Source organism: Pyrus communis, chromosome 13 (assembly GCF_041283825.1).
Source record: "Pyrus communis isolate YQ-2024b chromosome 13, ASM4128382v1, whole genome shotgun sequence".
Taxonomy (NCBI): domain Eukaryota; kingdom Viridiplantae; phylum Streptophyta; class Magnoliopsida; order Rosales; family Rosaceae; genus Pyrus; species Pyrus communis.
Window position 1 is genome coordinate 31,135,319 of NC_142577.1, and position 23,304 is coordinate 31,158,622.

The 23,304-nt window shown below is 38.8% G+C and overlaps 3 protein-coding genes and 1 pseudogene across 4 annotated transcripts; 1 reads left to right on the top strand and 3 right to left on the bottom strand.

Annotated features, from left to right (window-relative positions):
• Positions 1-297: 297 nt before the first annotated feature.
• On the bottom strand, positions 298-9,181 carry LOC137737451 (uncharacterized). The gene is made up of 21 exons (XM_068476927.2): positions 8,847-9,181; positions 8,528-8,626; positions 8,273-8,427; positions 8,036-8,108; positions 7,795-7,917; positions 7,365-7,473; positions 6,721-6,800; positions 6,173-6,254; positions 5,698-5,837; positions 5,410-5,520; positions 5,146-5,262; positions 4,957-5,046; positions 4,585-4,638; positions 4,319-4,393; positions 4,083-4,158; positions 3,840-3,939; positions 2,706-2,775; positions 2,126-2,190; positions 1,883-1,992; positions 1,326-1,583; positions 298-955 (listed from the first exon to the last, which is right to left on the bottom strand). Exons 1-21 carry the CDS (start codon positions 8,970-8,972, stop codon positions 675-677), a joined length of 2,394 nt encoding a protein of 797 aa, XP_068333028.2. The 5' UTR covers positions 8,973-9,181; the 3' UTR covers positions 298-674.
• Positions 9,182-9,627: 446 nt separating this feature from the next.
• Positions 9,628-13,278, top strand: LOC137737739 (uncharacterized). The gene is made up of 6 exons (XM_068477290.2): positions 9,628-10,691; positions 11,076-11,178; positions 11,278-11,343; positions 11,716-11,889; positions 11,982-12,078; positions 12,811-13,278. Exons 1-6 carry the CDS (start codon positions 10,133-10,135, stop codon positions 12,934-12,936), a joined length of 1,125 nt encoding a protein of 374 aa, XP_068333391.2. The 5' UTR covers positions 9,628-10,132; the 3' UTR covers positions 12,937-13,278.
• A 52-nt stretch (positions 13,279-13,330) lies between these two features.
• LOC137736413 (uncharacterized) lies at positions 13,331-14,093 on the bottom strand. Its single transcript, XM_068475683.2, has one exon. It carries the CDS (start codon positions 13,995-13,997, stop codon positions 13,410-13,412), a length of 588 nt encoding a protein of 195 aa, XP_068331784.2. The 5' UTR covers positions 13,998-14,093; the 3' UTR covers positions 13,331-13,409.
• A 1,373-nt stretch (positions 14,094-15,466) lies between these two features.
• Positions 15,467-23,304, bottom strand: LOC137736414 (mitochondrial import receptor subunit TOM40-1-like; annotated as a pseudogene). The gene is made up of 8 exons (XR_015954662.1): positions 23,185-23,304; positions 17,852-17,903; positions 17,540-17,601; positions 17,069-17,174; positions 16,573-16,641; positions 16,371-16,454; positions 15,877-15,971; positions 15,467-15,711 (listed from the first exon to the last, which is right to left on the bottom strand). The product of XR_015954662.1 is annotated as a mitochondrial import receptor subunit TOM40-1-like (transcript).

The following is a 23,304-nucleotide window of genomic DNA, read 5'->3' on the forward strand; positions in this document are numbered from 1 at the left end:
GACAACAAAAGTTCAAAATGTAGATGAAGGTTTTCCGAAGAAAATTAAAAGTTCAAAATCTGGTACATGTATACATACTTTTTCTTTCTTTGGCAAACAACCATTATCCAGATACACGTATACATACTCTGACGTTTGAACGCACCAAAACATTAAAAAACAATAAGAGCACGCAGCATGTAAAACGTTTTGGGCCAAGTTGCGCCCCCAATAGCCCAGAAATTTCAGACCATAGTTATGGGCATGGCCCTTAAGTATTTCCCACGGAAAAAATATAGAAATTGTCAAAAGATAAGAGCCAGGAAAATGTGTCTTGGATAGATAACTTCCCCTGTGCATTTTGGCTAGAAGAAGAATTTGACAAATTACATCTCACAAATTTACTTTACATGCCCAAAAATTGATAGGCAGTTTTAGTTTAACTTCCCCTACTAGTAGTAGTAGACTAGTAGTGCACGTCCATGTCCATCCTATATAATATGTGTATATATCACCTAAACAAAATGGCAGCTTCTTTTGTGTCTTGTGTGTAAACTGTAAAACCAAAACAATCAAGTGAATATCATTACAAATCAATTCATAAGAGTTGGACAAAGTTCATACGCAATTCCTGTTGGCACCCATGAATACATGAACACCAGCCACCAAAATCTTCTCTCCTTGTTTGGAGTAATTTACACCCCCGACGAAGACGTCCGGTTTATCCTCTGTGCGCCCAATTTTGGAGCAGCTGCTTTGGCTCCTCGGCCTTTGGCTACTGATAGAGGCTTTGCCTTGGTAGAGGGTGGGGGAGCGGCAATCGCAGCCCATGGATCATCATCATCAACTGCTGCACTTGCTTTCACATTCAAAGGTTTTGAAACTGTTTTTGGTGCAGGGGCGGCAATGGATCCCCACAAATCATCATCTTCATTTTTGACAGCCTTGGCTGTGTTTTTTGGTCTCAAACTCGTTGCTACAGAATAACACAAACACCTTCCAGTTAACTAACACCGCAAAGACTGACCACTTTTAAACTTAGGTGAACTAAGATAAAGCATTATTAAGCTTCTACCTATGTTGACACTTTGCAGGCCATTGTGGAGGCATGCAATATGATAAGCAAATATTTCATTGTTATAAAAGATATCTGATTTATCCACCACAAGACAATTATTGTCGGTTTAGATACACTTGAAACTCAAACCAGTATTACGCATTTTTACTCTTTTATTATAACCAGTAACTTTTATACGTTTCTGGAATATTTTCTATTCATTCAGACATCAATGCATAACAGCAGAAGCTAAAAAAAACTGCAATTCTTGATACACAAGTTCAATTACCTTGTTTAGGCTGCGAAACATGTTGTGACACCGGCCGCTTTTGAGCTGCTTGAATGTTCGCAAGAACAGGAGACGGTTTTGGCTCTTCCAGGGGTTCAACATCGTCCCACCCATCCTTGTCACTTTCATTCTCCTCGTGAATTCCATTTTCAAGTTCTCCCCAGCCATCAGTAGACGTTGGGGACTCAGGTATATGGTGGTCGGCAAAATCTGTTGTCGAACTTACGTGAGCCGGCACTGTGCTTGGAGTATCCACCACTAGGATTACAAGAGAATAACAATGTAAGAAGTGGAACCCAAGAAAGTATCATTGGCCTGTCTATCCATTTTTTCTAATAAGAAATTGTTCCCTCTTATGTGGTGGAGGTAGGAACAAAATAGATGTGGAAACCAACAAACGCACACAATCCCATCTCCCCCCCACCCAAACCCCCTCTTTTTCTTATTGGATCTCCCGCATTCAACATTTAATCCAACTAATATCTCTGCTTGGCATGGTTGTTGATTCTCCAACAAGCTAAACAAATTTAATCAAACCAAGTAATCAATACGTGTACCTGAGCTTGCATTAGAAGTTGTTTTAGTAAGAGATGCACTGGTATTCACAGGAGCAAGTGGAGCTTGTTCAGAAGGTTTACCCTTGAGAGTCAAGGAGCTCATTGCCCATCTGCATGAATATACATTTAAGACTAAGCACTCAGAAAAAACCCTGTACATTCTACGCAGCATGATTTGGTTGAATCCCAATAACCTAATTGTAATCATAATATGTTGAAAAGTAAAAGTCCTAAGCAACTCACCCCAGTAAACTAGCATTTCCTGGTAGTGCTGAGATTCCAACACCGGCAGTATCTCCTGAATCAGTCTACATGGACCACAAAAGAACAATGAAATTAGCAGATTATCAACATGACACAGTATTGACAAACACGAAGATATGGACCATCAGGTTTCTGAAACTTCCTCTGAGCCTTATCCTCTAAAGATTCTGCTATTATACATACTGGTTTTGCCGTTGCAAACAATATTTATTCACTGATACAAACAAGCACCACGAAAACCGCACAAGACGATGGCTAACAGTACCAAGTAATGAAATTATGATGAACGGTACCAAGTGATGAAATTATGATGGAAAACAAAAATGTAGCAAGGTCAACTTCACACACCAAATGTTGCATCATATGTGCATGTGAACAGAAAAATGAGAACTCAATGAGAAATTTGCAAACGTCATATACACAAGGTAGCCAACAACATCAAAAGAAAAGGAGTGTATGCCATAAGCTTTAAGGTCATTGATGCAGTAGCAAAAATTGCTTCTGATATACCTACATGCTATGAGAAACAGAAACAAATGAGTTAAGAATTCCAACACACCTTTTCATAGGATTGCTTCACTATTTGTAAAAATTGATCAACTGCTTGAAATGCCTTTGATCGAACATCACTGCACCAAAGGGGAAAAAGGTATAATTCCCGTTTCACGGATTCCATTAATAAAGTAGGACTAGGACAGTACAAAATGTAATAAAAAATTTTCTTTTCTCCTTAAGCGTTTCCTTTTTTTTTTTTTTTTTTTTTTTAAAGTATTCCCCCTTAAGCTTTAGCTACAAAATTTTTGGGGATACACCAATATTCGGTGCGCAATTCATCCCATCCCACTCTGAGTGCATTGTATGCAGATCCAAGTGTTGTAGAAGTGATGTAGTTAACTTGTCTAAAAAGTCTACTTCTATCACACGACACACAGGCATTCACCCAAGTAATGACTCGACGTTGTAATTGGCTTCCAACCATCCTAACGATAGGGAAGGCAACGGGAAGGAAAGGAAAATTTTCTTAAGATTATCTCCTTAGCATTCCAATATATTCACTTTTCCTCTCATCGACAAAAGGCACCAACATATTTACAAAAAGAAAAAGAAAATATTTTGAAAACATTATCATCTATTTCCTAGTGTTAAAATCTATATAGATATATCATTACTTAATATTCAAAAAAGTTAAAGGAATATACAATTATTCAGAACAACATACTGAAGAAACGTCCAAAGATATTTATGAATGCTAAAATTAATAAGCAGACGACCTTATAATACCTTTGTGACCAGAAATAGAATCTTACAAGATTCTGTTATAACTGCATAAATTATTTCAATTTTTTTTAATACGGCAAATGCCTAGAACAATAACTTATCCCTTTTAAAAATCCATGGACAAGAGGCAGGAGAACCTCAGAGTAGTTAAGTGTGACTTCAAAACCACGGGGATGCAGTTTCTTTCAGAAACACAGTGCTTACTTTCTGCTATAAACAATGACATCGTCCTATTTAAATTTTAAATTGTAAGAATTAACCAGATCAAGAGAAGATTTTATAAGGTAGCAATATGAACAGACTGTTAGCATGTCATAGAACAAGAAAACACACTTAATAATCACTTAAAGTAAAGTATGCTTTTAAAAAAAACCAGACAGATAAATAATATACTAATCATCTGCTGCATACTTACTTATCCGGATCAATGGTAAGAATAACAACATTTGGGAGAATCCGAGTTGCAATCTCAGTGATATCATAATAAGAACTGGTAGCACACAAAGCCATAATACCTGCCACAATTTTCACATTGATCATAGAATCCAAGCATTGCCACATGTACCAAACATAAGAAAAGACAAGTTTAATATGATGACAAACTAAAACATGATTCAAAACAGAACCTAGTAAATATATAAATAGAAAATTCTAGTACCTGCTCCCCGGGCAGGTGAGAAAGTATCACGTAATGCACGGGCAGTAAAAGCATTAATCAGCACTCTTTTCCTTGTCTGCATTTAAATAAGAACCCAATCATCTTAGGACAAGCAAATATTTTATCAAATCTGTTGAAAAATTAGAAATTACACCAAATAACCAATAGGACCATTCTATCACCGAAGAGAAGAATCAAATTAGAAACAGTAGGTGTGGCAGATAGATGACACTAACCCCGTCGTTCAGGTGGGATGCAATGTTCCCTAGTAATATAGTGGTGTTCGTTCTAATTGCTGGTTCTTCATCAACCTGCAAAACAGGAAGAAATTGAAAGAATAAAAAACAAGTGTTAAGAAATGGCTATATTCTATGTTCCAAACACATTCACTCACAAAAAATAATCTTCAAAATAATCAACTTGAAAGACAAAATATGAAAATAAACACTGCAAGCATTCATTTTAAAGGCTAACTCAAGGTTATTAGTTCAGAAGTTAATACCTGTAACTTTGAAAGATACTTCAACAAGGACCCTGAAATGGTGCGTTGAGAAAGCTACAAAGTATACAGACAAACCTCTTAGATGAGACTAATCACATAATTCAAATTTCAAAGGTGTATAATGACCCGTAAACCTAAAACAAGACAGGAATTTTATTAGCCATCACGGGCACCACATAAAGGTTGAGATATATCTTCAAAATGGTATGGAGTAAAGCAAAATATATAAAATAGTAAACAAGAGTAACAAGTGGCTAACACTAATTCTAATAAGCGTCATGTTTCAAGATTCAAATCACATTATCAGTGGCTTGTGAGAATATAAACTATACAAAACGAGAATCATACAACCATAAAATTAGGGGCACCAACCTTAGGAGCTAGAACAAGCATCGACTTCAAAGTCAGTTCCCGGAGAAAAGCAGATGTGTCAGTGAACCCCGTAGCAACGTGGGGGTAAACCTGAGCATCACATGCAAACTTAGAACCCACACACTAGAAATGAATCAATCTAAATCTACCAGGTTTCAAAACAAAATCCAACTATCATCGACTGCATACTTGCTCATCAACAATTTGTGCTGATAATGATTCTCCAAACTGATCGATATGTTGCAAAAGTCCAACTCGAATAGCTCGGTCATTGGAAGCAAACAGTTTCACAATTGTTGGCAGCACCTAAATGTATACCCAAGTCAGATGATTACAACCATAAAAATAAAATCAACTAAAAAAGGAAAAACAAAACTTCCACATTCAAGAGTAATTTAAGTAAACAACATTCATGACACATAAGGTCAATGCAGAGTACTGAAACAGTATGACCTTCACACTGAATTCTTCGGTTGAAAGCCAGGAACCCATTTTCAACAAAGCTGTCAAAGCAGGAGCAGCAGCTGAACCAAATTCAAGGGCAGAAGCCAACAAAGGAAGCAACTGTAGAAACCAGATGGTAGGATTATAATTTGATTTTTTATTTTTTTTCAGAAGAAACGATAACAATTTATTTAAACAATAACATGAATTACAAAATAGTGGATTATAATTTGATAATAAAAAGGTTTGTTATATGTTTCTTAGTAGAGAAATCACATAACAATTCTGAAAGCACACCTTTTTCAGCACAATTTGGCGAGGTAGCTGCTCCACTAAATTTGGAAGCTTGCGGAAGAAGGTATCCTTCTCAACACTATCTTTCAGATTTAGGATTTCCATGAAATGTATTGTATCCACTAGCTTATTTTGGAAATATTCTGCCAATCCATTTGTTGCAACAGTTATTGAAATATAGGCAAACAAAAATACCATGACACATAAAATTGTTAAACCACCAAGGTATAAACAACAGAAGGAGCAAAGATCATATTTTCATAAATATTTAGTACAATCTCCACATGCATACAACTTTAATCCTCCTTGGGGAACAAAGGGCGACTAGAATTCCATAGATGATAACCCAAAACCAATTGGAGCTATATGTATCAAATGCTAATCAATCCTCAAACTGTGAAGCAGACTGCCATACTCAAGACTATAAACTCCCAACAACATTAAAAGAAATTAATTCGAGTTAAGAAAGAAAGATCACCACTATTTTCTATAAGCTTCGATGTATTCAACCTACGAGAAGGCGTGGAACTCAAGAGCCGCTGATAATCTGGAAGCAGAGACTGAAACAAGACAATAGAGAGATGCAAATGAAAACGAATCTTCAAAAAGATTAAGGCCATGAGAAATTAAAAAGATCAACTACATTTTACCCCCTAAGGTTTGGGGTTGTTTTCAAATTGGGTCACAACATTTCGGTTTTAGTAATTTATTTACAAATGGTGATAAATTGATCATGTGGGAACTGCATACCCTTTTTTGTGCTTTCGAAATAATCTTTTACTATATTTCTTCCCCATGTCAGCATAAAAATGGGTCCCAAAATTGCCACATCACCAATTTAATGGAAAACTCTTGACGGAAGGTTTAAATTGATGTCATTTTAAAACTTCACAGTGTAAATTGCCAAAATTCAAACCCCGTGGCCAATTTTGAAAAACACCGCCAAACCTTAGGGGGTAAAATTTAGTTGATCCTAAAATGAATACGGTCATCATTGACTCATGCTGACAGTAGAAGACTACTAACCTTTGGAATAGAAGCCGTGTTGCGCAGTTCCTCTGTTTTGCTTAACTTCAGACCGGAAAAGAGCTCGTATATAAGACAGCCTATCAGTTTAAATTTTAAATAAAGAATTTAGATTCTTAAGATTAGCATATTTAACTAGCAGTTCAGCAACAAAACATCACATGATTCAACATATTTTCATTATAAATATGTTAACTATATTAATATAAACTAACCAGCATTCACTGAAAATATAATCAAAGCCAATACACGACAAATTAGCAGTACAACATCAGCAAATCAGACAACAAAAAGCCTTCAAACTCTAACTGACTAAACATATATCAGCCTTCAGACAACAAGATGAAATATATCAAAATTCAATAAATACCAAAGAAAATAGAAGGAGCCAAAATTTAACACTACCCTACGACAATCCACTTCCTTCCACCTTCCAGAATAAAAAACCTCCTGATCCTTTCCAACTAAACAACCCGAAACAACTCAATCTGTACCATAATACTAAACAAGGATGAAGCTTCCAACAGGGGCAAATAATCATTTCTAGACCCCCACAAAAGAATCAATAAAGTTCAGCATCAATAGACGAAGTGGAATAACAAACCAATAATCTTGTTCTGAGAAACTGATAACAGCAGACTTACCCAAGCCCCAAGAATCAATAGCCCATGGTGGAGACTTTCTGATTGCAGCCCAATCAGACTTCAGCAACTCCGTGGGTTTGTATTGTGGTCCAACAAGCCAGGCGAATTGCTGAAGAAAGATAGAAAAGAACTAGTGAGAAACATATCGCAACTTCTTACTATTCCTAAGAACTTTTTAACACAAACATCCACAAGAAATTATCTTAGTGGAAACAAGCACCATTTTCATCCATTGCCATTCAAACAAGAAAAAATAATTAAACTAAGTTTTAAAAAGTAAGCCCTCCCGTTTAGGCAAAGCGAGGAAACCTTTAAACAACATATAAAGAAGCAAACACACAAAGAATTCAATATAATGTAATAAGGACATAAGTTGAATTAAGAGGGATAAGGATTTACAATGATGAATCACAACGGAAGACATGCTTACCAGCATTTGTCCGGCAGAAGACTCATTGCCGCCATCAAACTCAGATAGCACATCAAAAGCATGTAACTTCCAGTCCAAAGTTTGAGTTACAACAACACTGGCCAAGCAAACGTTCGCATGAACCTGTAGTATCCAAAAGCTAGTCAAACAGTATTACTATAACTGAAAATCATATATGAGAATTAGCCATATGGTGCAGTCCACATGCAAAATACTAGTAATACCAATTACGAAAACTTACAAGTTTACAATCATTATTCAAGAAACTGACAGCCTTAGCTATCTGGTTCAGTCCACATGCGAAATACTCATCCCTAACATCAAGGAGAAAAAATGAAGTGAATTCTAGTGACAAATTCAGTGTCCACTTATATGATTCATATGTGCGATAATGTAAAGAAATCAAAAGATTTTTGTAGTGAAACAAATTGAACAAGAAGACGAGAAGAAGAGCAGATAGATTAATGTATGGAAATACCTTTGGATACCTTGTAAATTGAGCTCCTTAATCTTTTCAGAGAGTGGCATAACAGGCTCGGTAACGATATAGATAGTCTGCTTGATGGCAGAAGAAGCATCCACAGTTTCAGCCTCAGTACTATGAAGAAATGATAAGATGTTTGGGTGTCTGACCTGAAAGAAAATAAGCAAAGCGGCAAAATGAAATGAATAATTGCTGCGTTTGCAATTTTGCATACGAAATTTTGAAGAGCAAAACGAAAGCAAAATTTACAGTGCGGAGACGCTTGACGCCATTGCGAGCAGCGGCCAAATGGCCATCCTGAGTACTACTTCCAGATATAGAGAATATGGACACCGGAGTACCATCGTCCTGAACAGTTTACAACAAATAATTAGAAAGAAAAAAAAAACAAACGATTTCATTCGAATTCCTTCGTCCCAAATAAACAAACACCCTCCCTCAGATCCAGTCATGATCGTCCACATCCACCGTTGGAATCATGAAATTTGCACATATATACATACATATATATATATATATATAGAGAGAGAGAGAGAGAGAGAGAGAGAGAGGAATGAGAGAAGCAGACCTTGGAGGTGCCTCGGAAGTGAGTCCAAGAGCCCCAAGCAGAGGGATAAGGTTCGCCGATGTTGTAGGGCAGATCTTTGGGTCCAGTCCCCGATCCGCCCACCACTCCCTTCAAGAATTTCAGCATCCCTCCTTCCCTTAGCTCTTCGCTCTTCCCTTCTCTTCTTTCGCTGCAACCAAACGGCGTCGATTAGACTACTCGTGGTTTCCGTTAGATCCGACCACTCTCATTATTGGTAAGTTTGTTTAAAGAAAATAAAAAATCATAATGATCCCAGATCCCAAACGGAATTCTTCTGGGTTGGAACTTGGAATTGGATCGGGGCTTGAGGCCACTTTTTCAATGTTACTATTTTGCTCATGTATTATCTGTCTGGTTTGGGCTTGGGCTTCATCGACCAGGAACACTAGAAAAAACTAACAGGCTTTGTTCTGTAGGTTTTTCCGATTTAGTAAAATCTCACATTTACTCAAGTTTTTTCACCTAATGAGTCTATGATATTGTTTGTTGACATGTTTGATTATTTTATGATGTTAAATCTTGCCACTTGTTCTTACGGTCTAACGATATTCACATTATTACTGATTTATTGTGAAGTTAAAGCTTACTTTCTTTTTTTTAACATAAATAATATTATTCTTTCAAAAAAATATACAACCTCCACGCCAACCTTAGACCACAACCGTCCACGGGATCTTTCCTGTGCAAAATTTACAAAGGGGTTTTCTTAAGATGGTTTCTCAAAAATACTTTTTATAATTATTTAATACTAGTTAACAATAACTTAAACTAAACTCAAGCTAATTATCATTAAAACTGCGAGATGGGAACTTTAATTCTACAACTATAAAGTGTGAAGTCTGGGTTGGGTGGCAACTGAGGCAGAGCAGATCCACCAGTTCCCGGCTCTCTCCAACGACACTTGCTTCCTCAATTCATATTTTCATACTCTCAAAGTCTCAAATCCAACCTGAAACTGAAACCCCCATTCATTCAGGACTTCAACTTCATTCATCATTTGAATAATTAAAGTGAATCAGTCTTTTCCTCCTCTTCTCCATTTCTCTTGTATTCTCTCCAGATTCTTCTCCTAATCTAGTCCATACGCTAGTCAGTCAACCAACACACGCACACTGTCTCTCTCTCTCTCTCTCTCTCTCTCTTCTAAATTTCCTTTCTTTCTTTTCTATTTTCCAAATTTCTAAATTCCTAATCTAGGAAGAGAGAGCAGAAAAAAGAAAAGACTAAATCTTGCGTTGAGTTGAGTTGAAGATTTGAGAGTTCCAATGGTGAGGCCGTCCGTCTCAGTAATCATATACATAGCAATTGCAGTGCTTGTCCTCTTGCTCATTTCCCACTCCCCCAAGAAACCCGGCAACCACCGCCACCGCCGCCTCAAGCTCCGCTCCAACTTCACCTTCTCTCCTCCCCTCCACCACCACAACCCCATCCCCTTCGACCCTCTCGTTGCCGACATTGAGCGCCGCCGCGAGGACCGAAAGTGGGAGCAGCAGCACTTCGATCATGCCTTCAACGCCTCCCACCACTCCGCCCCCGCCGCCGAATCTCAGCCCGAGTGGGAAGACTTCATGGACGCTGAGGATTACTTGAACGACGACGAGAGGTTCAACGTCACCAGCAGGTTGCTCTTGTTGTTTCCTACGGTTGATGTCGACCCGGCTGATGGATTCGTCACCGAGCACGAGTTGACTCAGTGGAACTTGAACCAGGCCCAGAGGGAAGTCTTGCATCGGACTCAGAGGGATATGGAGCTTCACGACAAGAATCGTGACGGCTTTGTTTCCTTTGCCGAGTATCAGCCCCCGAGTTGGGCTCAGAATGCAGGTTACTTACGTCATTCCATCTTTGCAAATTCATGTGTTCTTGTTCCTTGTATGAATGTATCTATATGATCTATCTACGTGCTTTAGTAACTGCTGAAAAGTGAAAATTCAATCTATGGCTATTGATTATGCTGTGGGGAATTCGTACATTTTGGTTTCCGCCAGAACTATCTCTTAAATTAAACTAAAATGAGTGTGCCATTCTGCAATATGTTGGACTGTTGCTCCTAGCAACGGTGACAACGGGTGAGAAGAAAGAAAGTTGTATCTGGTGAAAGTTGAAACAGGGTGGTCATTTGTTATTTAGGCCATCTTCAACTAGATCATTTGTATGTTGTCACTTTCTTGTTGCTACTGATTTGGTTTATCATGTTCCATCTACCAGATAACAGTTCCTTTGGATATGATATGGGTTGGTGGAAAGAGGAACATTTTAATGCATCAGATGCAAATGGAGATGGTCTTCTTAATATAACCGAGTTCAATGAGTGAGCTTCTACCTGTCTCTCAACTTCCTTTTACATAGTATCCTTTCACATACCTTATTTAACTTGATGCCGGTGTTTTTTGTCTTTATCCTTTTCTAGCTTTCTACACCCAGCTGACAGCAAAAACCCAAAGCTACTTAAGTGGTTGTGCAAGGAGGAAGTAAGGTGATACTAATTTCCATTCTAGTTTTCCGTATCCATATGAGCAATATCTATTTGTAGGATATCAGTTTGTAGGTCAGATGTAGGCACCCTGATAAAAAAAAAATTTCAACTTCCACTTTCAAAATTTTGGGTTTCTCCATGGACCGATAACATGCTGATATTAGAACAAAAGAGAAAAATAAACATCTACTGACATAGGCACCACCAGGCACTGACCAGTTAGATGGGTCGTTCCTTTTTTACCAACTCTTTTTGTAGTATTTGTATTTTCTCATTAACCCTTGCACATGATCTTATTTGTCATTGCGTAATGTCATTCTAACATGGTTGCTTAGCCTTTCTAATCGTCTGAATGCTCCTCTGCTTCCTTAGGGAAAGGGACACCGACAAAGATGAAAAGATTAACTTCAAAGAATTCTTCCATGGCCTCTTTGATTTGGTGAGGAACTATGATGAAGAAAATCACAATTCCACACATCAGTCTGATGATTCGATGGAGTCCCCAGCTAGAAATTTGTTCGCTCAGCTTGACAAAGATGGTGACGGGTACTTTTAAGCTGATTTTATTTATGTGTAACTATTCTGAGGGTTTCCCTTTTCATGTTTATTTTACTTGTTTCCACCTTGCACATCCGCAGTTATTTGTCAGATGAGGAGATACTTCCTATTATTGGAAAGATACATCCATCAGAACATTACTATGCAAAACAACAAGCAGATTACATTATATCACAGGTATTCATTTTTACAGTGGGAAGTATTTTCTTTCCTAGTTTAGATGGATCTATCATTTGTGCTTTTCGGGTTGTTTAGATATGCTTGTATGGTTCATGCGAGCATTGATTTAGGTGCACTTTTTATGTGGTAATTAGTCTGCTCTCACCATGTAGCGAGGGCTTCCTGGTTCCTTTCCTTGCCTAATAAGATGAGTTAAATCATTTCAAAACAATAAATTAAGGTTTGTGAATTTATACGTAACTGAAGTGTTAAGAGATGAATCACCTTCTATATTCTTTCAGAGCATCTTCAAGTGTCAAAGTCTGTTGATTTATCTTGCACTCAGAGGCAATTTGGAGATCAGATTATAAAATTGCTTAAGTTTATAGACGGGGCGTGATCTCTATATGTTGGTATTTGGATTCTAAAGTTACGGGCAGTTCTTCTCTTATTGCCATCGTGCTATCTACCTTATAAGATGGAGGAATTATCAGCTGATTAACAAGTAGACATTAGTTTGCAATCTTGTCATTCTTCTGTCACTGAAGACATCAAATGAAGTTTGATAGTAACGATGTAGTTCCCTTCGTACCTCTCTATACCCCCCTGGAAAATAAAATAAAGTAAAAAGTTGTTCCAAATTTGGGTGTGGCATAGGAGGAAGCAAGAATGGTAGGAACGGTTGATGATGTATTATAGTATATGTGCCGTCGTTGTGCTGCCTTTAAGTGACAAATTTGTGAATTGCAGGCTGATACGGATAAAGACGGGCGACTAACGCTGGGAGAGATGATAGAGAACCCATATGTATTTTACAGCGCTATTTTCAATGACGATGAGGAAGAGGACTATGGGTACCATGATGAGTTCCGTTAATCTCATTACTGGTTCTCCTGTCTTATTGTTTTAATAACATTATAGTTGCCTGACGCGGAAGAGTTGAAAATCTATGTTGTTGGTTTTGTTTTTGTTTGTTGATATGGAACTAGATTATGAGAGAGAGTGATTCAACCTCAAGGGGGATTGGTGCCCCATGGCTGGCTCGGTTGGTTATCTGGAGCCATTTGGAAGAAGGATTTATTTGTTTGATAGAGCTGCTTGACAATCGTCCTACTCGCTGTAAACATAAATGTAATAGGCAGACTAGTGAAGGAAGAAGAACATTTTTATCATTGTTATTTATCATTATTTGGCAGTCAAGTTGAGTTTTTCCGTGTCTTTGGCAAGTTACAGTTTAAAATACATCATGCACTAATGTTTCATTTGTATGTTTCATTTCCAACCAACAATGTTTCATTTATTCATAAATTTGTATGTATCAGTTCAAATCGACCAACACAAAATTTCATTTATTTACAATCGGACCCTATTCTATTCCCCTTTCTCTTGTTGTCGTCGTCGGAGTCGTCAGATTCAGACTTGTCCCGACCGTCATCGGAATCGGAAGGTGGAGAAGGGTCGAGGCGTGCGGCGTCCTTGGCCCAGCGCATCAACTTTTCAACTTCATCCTCCTCATCATCCAAGTCATCGTAGTAGTAAGATGACGTGGCGGTGGTGGCAGAGGAGGAGGAGCGAGTGGCCGTGGCCGTGGCCGTGGGCAATGAAGACTTGAGAGCGGCGAATCTGGCGGAGAGGTCGTCGCCAAGGACTGCCTTTATTTCCTCGTCCACTTGAATGGAATTGGTCCGATTAGATTTGGAATTGAAGGCGGAAGCATCAGCAGCAGCAACTCCACTGTTAGTTTTGAGTTTGAGGGCATGAAAGCGACGGTCGATATCGGGATCGTCGTCCAGAGAAACACGGCGGTGAGACATGTGAGAGTCGACTGACAGCTTGAGAAGCAAATCGTCCTGTGCCGCCTGCAGCATCTCTTCAACTTCATCCTTCTCTGCTGCCGCTTTCTTTGTCTTGGTATTCCTGTTATTCCCCCTCCTCATTTCTCTCTCTCTCCCTCTCTCCCTCTCCCTCCTGTCCTCTCTCTCGCCTCTCTCAACTCCTAGGCAATATATACAAGTTTGCTTTGATGCCCTCAAATTTCTAAATAAAATTTAGCCCTCGCCCCTATAGGTAGGTAATCAGGAATACCAAGCAAGCGCGCCCCTCCCTCCCCTTATTTTCTTAGGGCAAGTCCACAGAGAGTGGATTGCCTGGCACCCAGCACCCGGTACAGGCTGGCCTCCAGCTAAATCACTTCACCCCAGCCTAATAGGATGTCCCCCATTTCAAGCCAAGCAAGAGACTAGCCTAGAATCGACAGACCCAACAGTCGGGCCATTTGACGTTACTTTTGTGTCAGCCTGATGTCAAGGGCCATTGAAAAAAAAATTTGTGCTAGGCGCGTGTGATACACGCTCGAGTGGGGGCGCGTCCTTGACCAAAAAAAAAAAAAAAAAATACAAGGCATGGGGTCCGCATGCGCAAGCCCACTTAGGGTTCAGACGAAGAGGCCACGGGCTCGTTCTGGATCATTGGATTTCCAACTGTCAAAAAATTTGAAATTTAAAATTAATGGCTAATGACATGGCACAATGAGCACGGTTTGATTTTCAAATCAATGGTCCAGATTTTTCAACCAAAAAACTTAATAAAAATAAATAAATAAAAATATCAAAAATTAATATAGTTTTTTATAAAGTTAGAAATTAAAAAAAAATTATTTATTTATTATTTTATAATAAAAAATAATAATATTTTAATAAATTGACTAGGTTATTTTTTGTTAGGGATAGGGATGCATTTGGTCCATTATTGTTCATTGAAGTCTATCACTATTCATTTAGTGGATAAAATAGACTAGGTGCTCACGCATTTTTTTAGAGGTGAACTTGCTCTTAAGGAGTTATTGCAACAATGGTTAAGAACTACATTAAAACAAAATTATCGCAAGATAATGAATTTGTACATATACATACTCGACTCACTCAGAACTGAGAGAGGGAGATCAATGGAATCGATGAATTCGATGCTAAAAGGAGACCATGAGAGGTCAATACTTTCAATTTATTTTTCCGACATGAAACACAATGCACGAAGTCTTATCGTCACTCTATTAGACTTACTCTAAATCATATCGCATGATCCTAGAGTAACAATTGTTATTCAATTTGACGGCCGAAAACATAAAAAAAATTAAATTAAATAAATAAAAATATAAATATAAATAGCATTACCGTAACAGTACACTTCTAACTCCAAATTCTTACGCAAGGGGTGTACAACCGTACGTGACTCTAAGACTGAGCCCTTAGACGGGGTCTTATTTCAAAATTTGGGTTGGGGCCTTCTGTTCTACGACCACACTCAAGCATCCAGCGTGCAACATTGCAACCCCATTTTAAAACATTATCAATTGATCAACTGATATTGTATACTGTTAAAACTATTTGATAAAAGTCACAGCAGTAACTAGTATTCAATTAGCCATGCATGCATGGTTTTGTATTAAATAATAATAATCAGTAATCTAGTAAGAAATAATTATATGATTACATAGAGGCAAAAAGGCCCACAACAGGCGGCACAAAAGTGGTGCTAGAAATAATTACAAAAATTTCATACCACAGCCAGCCCTTTCCTTTTGCATCGTCTGTGAAGCAATTCTCCTAGTGTCATCCCACATCCCAATTTGTAGTCTTTCTTCTTGTGATCGATGTGCAAACGGAAATTTTGGTAACATGCTGTTAATGCTGGACAAATATGACTTGGAAACCATCATATAACAAATATATCTAAAGCATAGCTGATGCCTGATGCCATTGGTCATATATCTCATCCGGCTTGAAATTATTGTACAATTCAAAGCAGCTGATTTCTCACCTCCGCAGAAAGAATAAACTTAAGACCCGTATTAATCTGTCTTCAAGATAAGCAGCCGTGCAGCCCTTGGAACCAATCTTCCCTCTAACACGACTCTGAAACAAGAAGCATAAATAGTATTTAATTGATTTCTTTTTCTTCTGTTCTTAATAGCAGTGACATATTATTTCTTGGATTCTGAATAAGCAAATAGGTTCATGTGATATTTGCGTTGAGGAAAGAGGCAAGAAACCCAATTAGTGCCTCTTGCCAGCGCTCCTCGCCTAGTTCGAAAACCCTGGGAGACTAAAGCCCACACCCAATAAAGATTTGTGGTGTATCGGGTAAAATACAAGAGATATCTATTGCCATCGTGTCTGATGAACTTTACTGAAACTTGTCAAAGTTTTCTTTTGATGAACACACTTTGTTCATCATGAACTGGTAAAATAGTGTATATTCCTTCATAACAAAATTTTAGAAGAACCTAGGACATTTCTGATGGCAGAATCTACCTGTCTGAAGACGTAATCATAGCCAACACTTGCTGTGACATCTCTTGACATGTGGTTGTACATGAGGTCTGACGCTAGTGAAACCTGCATAAATACATTAGTATTCTTGTTCAGGCCACAACTTCCAAAGTAGGGAAAACAATAATAGACATATAGAGTCATAAGATATAACCTGAAGTTCTAAACAAAACAACTTTTCTACCTTGTCAGATACTTTCTGAACATAGCTCAATGCAAGCATTCCAGTGCTAGCAACCTGCCCTGTGGCAACCTACAGGCAAGACATGAGCATCACATTTGGTTACGGAGGAATCTGTGTTACCCAATAAAATCAACCCGACTAGAAAAGGTTGTTAGGGTACAAAGACGTTGAACTTTTTTTGAGACTATTAAGATGATACTCTTGTATCTGGTGTGCCTAAAGAGATAATCTGTGTTTTCCCTAAAGATTGTTATTCCTTGTTGGCGGAGTAAGTAATGTTCTGATTGTTTTCTGTCTGTGTTAGTAGTCAGTTGATTCTCTATTCTAAGGCCAACAACTTGATTTCTCTTTCTCTTTCTTTTCTGTCCTTTCTCAGTAAAATACTTGTTAATAATAATAAAATATAATGATAATGTACGAACCATGCATAATGGCCAGAACGATAAATCATTTTCCTTCAAACATGTGACGTAAGATGAAACCCAAGCTAGCTTACCATCTTTTCAGTGTTGAACCGAGCCGCATAACCGATACCTGACTTTCGATGCCGACCGGCCCAAAATACTTCACCGCCCCAAGAAAAATGAGGAGTCACCGACTGCAAGACAGCAAGAGTATATAGAATATAGACAGATTAGGTCAGAAAACATCTTGAAATTAATGTAAGAACGTTAGCATAAACCACCTGCAGCGGCCTAGTGTTACAAGACATGTACCAAAACAGAGCCGATTTTCGGTCAATCATGTTCTTGATATTGATATACAATATCAATAAACAAATTACAATCAAAATAAGGGAAATGTACTATGAATATCTCGATAAATCTGGACCTCCAAGACATGTTTGATTCCAATATGAATATCCCAAAAGTTACATGGGCACAAAAGTAAATTAATTGGTAGTTGGTACTAGTTTCTACATTATCTGGAGGCTAAAAAGAAAAGAAAAAAAGAATATCATTACCTGATATAACTCGCTTGACATAAGGCCCCATTACCCAATGTAATCTGGGATCTGTAGTCTGAACCCTGTTCCAAGAGAGAATGTCAGAACTAGGAGCACCATACGACACATGAGATGAGAGACACCATGAACTAGGAGAGTTATAACCCCTACACATCCGTACTTCCACATGGGCATAAGTGATGGTTAGGAAGTGAAACCAGATATGTAAAATGAAACAAGAAAAGTAGCCAAAGAAACTCCTTAATTGTATATGTAATGAGGTCAAACAAGGCAAATTAAATCAATGAAAGTAAATAAGACGAGTGAGCAGACCTTGTAGTCCAAATTGACCATGGCATCAGACATGTGCGGCTCATTTGCGAGCCGTAAATAAGAGTCGAAATAAATGGGTTACATCAGTACTTCCACATTTTTTCTACACAAGAAGAAAAAAAGGAACAGTTTAATCCAAGGACGAATATTCACCTGAGCTATTGAAAGTCCTATCTGTGTAATAGGGTTTGTGTCAACCCTAGTAGTGCTTTATCTAGTTGTATAAATGTCTTATCTTGTTGGCAGCTTGTTGGCAGCTAATAGGGTTTGTGTCAACCCTAGTAGTGTTTTATCTAGTTGTATAAATGTCTTATCTTGTTGGCAGCTTGTTGGCAGCTGGTTGACAGCTGATTGGCAGCTCCTTAATTCAAGGAGCTTAATTATGTTTCCTATGTCGACTTCTTAGCTTGATTCAAGGAAGTTCTAGGTTAGAGTCTTGAGTGTTGAGTGTAGTTTGCAACTCACTCAAACTCCTCTATATATTTGTATCATGTTTCTGTTCCTTGTACGACAACAATATACAAAATACACAAACTTCAAAAGTTAACATGGTATCAGAGCAGGCATCCCTCTGAAGCCTGTCTTTGAATATCTTACGCTGTGATTTCTCTTTAGCAAAACTATGGCTGATGAGCATTCGGAGGAAGAGAGCATCATTGCTTCTCCTTCCACTCACATCTCTGAAATGGATATCAATCCAAATCAACGACTCAGTTCAGTGTTACTGAATGAGTTCAACTATTTACCGTGGGCAAGAGCGGTTAGTCTCGCACTAGGTGGAAGATCCAAACTGGGTTTCATCGATGGCAGTTTTCCTGCTCCTGGAGTCACTTCTCCTGAATATGGAGGGTGGCTTTGCAAAGATCAGCTGGTCATGTCATGGCTGCTTAATTCCATGGAAAGGAAGATTGCTGAGATCTTCAGCTATTCCGAATCGTCACTCACTCTCTGGACAACAGTGAAGGAGATGTATGGTAATCAAAATAATTCTGCCCGCATTTTTCAACTCAAGAAGGATATCTCCAGCGTTCAACAAGAAGGTAAAACCTTTGTTCAACATCTTGGCTCTCTAAGAAGCATGTGGAATGAGCTGGATGTCTATAGACCTCACACCATTGATCCCACGGTGCTTCTTAAAAGAGCTGAAGAAGATAAGATATTTCAATTGCTGTCTAGTCTGAGCTCAGACTATGAGGATTTGAGAAGCCATATCCTCATGAATCCTGAGCTACCATCCTTCACTAGCATTTGTGCAACCATCCAACGTGAGGAAGTAAGAAGAAAAGTCATGAACAATGGTACAAAAACCATTGTGACTGAAGCTAGGGCATATCTGACAAATGAAAAAAGATACAAAGGAAAAAACCCCCATCTAAAGTGCCTACACTGTGACAACATCGGGCATGTGAGAGATAAGTGCTGGATTCTCCATCCAGAACTTAAGCCAGATTTCATGAAGGACAAAACCACGCAGAAGACAAGTCGAGCACATCCTCGTGCCAACATTTCATCATCTTCATCTTTCAACAGTTCTGATCCATACAAACAGTTCACTGCAAATCCTGCTACTCTTATAAATGAGTTCGCAGCCTATCTCCATCAAAAGAAGGGTAGGGAAGATCGAGCTGCTGAACATGAAGATGGAAGTACCTCGGCATTGCTTGGCAAGTTTGCTGGTTTCCTGGCTGATGCTGATCACTTACCTCAACAAGGCATGAAAGGTATCATGAATGCTTTCAAAACTGCTCTTAAAATGAATGAGTTGCATGATTTTTGGGTTGTAGATTCAGGTGCCACAGATCACATGACTAATCAAGTGTCAAAATTCCATAAATTCGAGAAACTTCATAAACCATCACATGTGTCTGTAGCTAATGGTGAAGGTGCTAGGATTGTAGGCAAGGGAAAAATTCACTTGATATCTGATCAAATAGAGTCCATGGCCTTATACGTGCCTTCGTTTCCATTCCAACTTCTCTCAGTAGGGAAAATCACAAATTCCTTAAACTGCTTAGCCATTTTTTCACCAGAAAATGTCATTTTTCAGGATCTTGTCACCAAGAGGAAGATTGGTGAAGGATTTTACCTAGATGGTCTCTATTACATCTCGAAAAGCTCTCCCAGTGGATTACAAGCAAAGTCCATACCCGTACATGTCTCCATTCAAGACCAGTTTTTGTGGCACCAGCGATTAGCACACCCATCTCAACATGTTTTGTCCACATTGTTTCCAGATTTAGACAAAGAACAAATTCATTGTGAAACTTGCCACATGTCAAAGGCAACAAAGCTACCCCTTCGTTCATCTTTGTCTAGAGTTTTTCATCTTTTTGAACTTGTACACTCGGATGTATGGGGACCAACTAGTGAGTCTTTTGATGGTTACAAATATTTCATAACCTTTGTTGATGACTATTCAAGAGCAACTTGGTTATATTTGTTAAAATCAAAGAGTGAAGTGATGGAAGTGTTTAAAGACTTTCATAGTCTTGTTAAAAACCATTTTTCCTCTCAAATCAAAACACTAAGGTCTGATAATGGCACCGAATACATGTCCCAAGTCATGACTCAATATTTGAGCAATAATGGCATCATGCATCAAACTAGTTGTGTTGGCACACCTCAACAAAATGGTATTGCCGAGAGAAAAAATCGAGATCTCCTTGAAAAAACTAGGTCATTGATGTTTCAAATGAATGTACCTAAACGTTTTTGGTCTCAAAGTGTTATGGCAGCCACTTATCTGATCAACAGGTTACCTAGCAGGGTTTTGGGGTTCAAATCACCAATGGAAATTGTAAAGAACAGGAAAATAGACTTGTCACACCTTAAAGTCTTTGGATGCATTTGTTTTGTCCATGTTCAGTCCTTGCATCGAGACAAACTTGACCCGAGAGCAACCAAATGCATTTTCCTTGGTTACTCATCCACACAAAAGGGATACAAATGTTACAATCCACAACTTAAGAGGTTAATTGTTTCCAAGGATGTCAGATTTCATGAAACTAACCCTTATTACAGCCAAGCTCTGGATAGTTCAAGTGAGGGGGAGAATTACTTGGATTTGTTTCCATTGCCAAGAACTGAAATCCTTGCCACTGAAGTACCTGATGCAATGGTGCCTGTTCATCACACAAATGTCCCTACTGAAAATGACAACCAAGCCTCAAGTAATGATACCAACAATTCTGAATCAATCCACAGTATTGCTCCTGAGGAATCATCCTACGAGTTGCAATCGACTGCACCTCGACGCAATCCTACTCGTGAAAGACATCCTCCAGCAAGACTGCAAGACTTTGTCACTTACAAACCAAGACATCCACTGTCTCACTACGTGTCCTATCACAAAATGTCTCCTAAACACACTGCTTTCCTGTGTACTATATCTGAACATGTTGAGCCTCAGTCATTCCAAGAAGCAAATCAATCACCAGTTTGGCAGCAAGCCATGCAAGATGAACTGAATGCCCTTGATCAACACAAAACCTGGAGCATTGAGACACTGCCTAAGGGAAAGAAGACAGTAGGTTGCAGGTGGATATACAAGGTTAAATTCAACTCAGATGGATCCATAGAAAGACACAAGGCAAGATTGGTGGCTCGTGGCTTTACTCAAACATTTGATGTGGACTACAAAGAAACATTCGCCCCTGTTGCAAAGATGAACTCTGTAAGAGTACTACTTTCAGTTGCTGTTAACAAAGGATGGCCTATGTTTCAAATGGACGTAAAGAACGCCTTCTTACATGGTGAGCTTGAAGAAGAAGTCTTCATGAGGTTACCCCCAGGCCATCCTCAAAGTCATGAACCTGATCTTGTGTGCAGATTGCACAAATCAATTTATGGTCTTAAACAGTCACCAAGAGCTTGGTATGCCAAGCTAAGTTCAGTCCTCACAACGGTTGGTTTTAAAAGAAGCAATGCAGACTCTTCATTGTTCGTACGCACGGGCACTGCTGGGAAACTGGTCGTTCTTGTCTATGTCGATGATTTAATCATCACAGGAGATAACATGGATGAAATAACTAAGCTCAAGCATTCACTGCAACAACGTTTTGCCATCAAAGATCTTGGCATACTCAGATATTTTCTTGGCATCGAAATGGCTACCTCTCCCAAGGGTTTCTTTCTCAGCCAACGGAAATATGTTCTGGACCTTCTCAAGGAAGCAAACATGAGTGATGCTAAACCTGTCAATACACCTCTTGACACAAAACTCAAACTTAGCTTGGAAGGACAACCACTGCCCAACATCAGCTATTATCAGCGTCTTGTGGGTAAGCTGATCTACTTGACTATTACAAGGCCTGACATAGCCTATTCAGTAAGCATTGCTAGCCAATTTATGCACTCTCCCACCATGGAGCATTTTAACCTTGTCAAGAGACTACTTCGGTATCTCAAAGGTTCAATAGGTCGTGGCATCATCATGAAAAAGAATGAGAGCACTGAGATCACAGGTTATTGTGATGCTGATTGGGCTGGTAACTCTATTGATCGTAAGTCTACAACGGGGTATTGCACATTTGTGGGAGGCAATCTTGTTACCTGGAAAAGTAAAAAGCAAGCCGTAGTTGCTCGATCCAGCACTGAGGCTGAATATCGCGCCATGGCATCTACTGCCTGTGAACTAATATGGCTAAAAGGTTTGCTGTGCGACTTAGGTGTCTCTACTACTCAGTCCATGTCTCTTTTCTGTGATAACCAAGCGGCAATGCACATTGCGTCCAACCCCGTCTTCCACGAGAGAACCAAGCACATCGAAGTTGATTGTCACTATGTCCGTGCACAGGTACAATCACAGGTAATCAAAACTCATTTTGTCAAGAGCTACGATCAACTCGCAGACCTATTCACTAAACCTTTAGCATCACCTCAGTTTCAGCGGCTTCTCGACAAGCTTGGATCCATCAACCTCCTGGATCCAGCTTGAGGGGGAGTATTGAAAGTCCTATCTGTGTAATAGGGTTTGTGTCAACCCTAGTAGTGCTTTATCTAGTTGTATAAATGTCTTATCTTGTTGGCAGCTTGTTGGCAGCTAATAGGGTTTGTGTCAACCCTAGTAGTGTTTTATCTAGTTGTATAAATGTCTTATCTTGTTGGCAGCTTGTTGGCAGCTGGTTGACAGCTGATTGGCAGCTCCTTAATTCAAGGAGCTTAATTATGTTTCCTATGTCGACTTCTTAGCTTGATTCAAGGAAGTTCTAGGTTAGAGTCTTGAGTGTTGAGTGTAGTTTGCAACTCACTCAAACTCCTCTATATATTTGTATCATGTTTCTGTTCCTTGTACGACAACAATATACAAAATACACAAACTTCAAAAGTTAACATGAGCATTAGCCTTGAGAGTGAGGTTGTTAGTCAAGTCATACTTGACTCTTGCATTAAGTCTCCCGTCTGTTAATACCCTCACAACAAGCATGAACTACAAATTTAATCACCCCCTCCCC

Bases quoted from the DNA above. Each gene is read 5' to 3' on its own strand.
- LOC137737451 (XM_068476927.2), bottom strand. From the start codon at position 8,972: ATGCTGAAATTCTTGAAGGGAGTGGTGGGCGGATCGGGGACTGGACCC. The intron at 5,838-6,172 runs GTGATCTTTCTT...ATGGATTGGCAG, and splicing joins GAAGCTTATAGAAAATAGTG to AATATTTCCAAAATAAGCTA. The intron at 2,776-3,839 runs GTAAGTATGCAG...CCTTTGGTGCAG, and splicing joins CTTACCATTGATCCGGATAA to TGATGTTCGATCAAAGGCAT.
- LOC137737739 (XM_068477290.2), top strand. From the start codon at position 10,133: ATGGTGAGGCCGTCCGTCTCAGTAATCATATACATAGCAATTGCAGTG. The intron at 11,890-11,981 runs GTACTTTTAAGC...GCACATCCGCAG, and splicing joins CTTGACAAAGATGGTGACGG to TTATTTGTCAGATGAGGAGA. The intron at 12,079-12,810 runs GTATTCATTTTT...TGTGAATTGCAG, and splicing joins CAGATTACATTATATCACAG to GCTGATACGGATAAAGACGG.
- LOC137736413 (XM_068475683.2), bottom strand. From the start codon at position 13,997: ATGAGGAGGGGGAATAACAGGAATACCAAGACAAAGAAAGCGGCAGCA.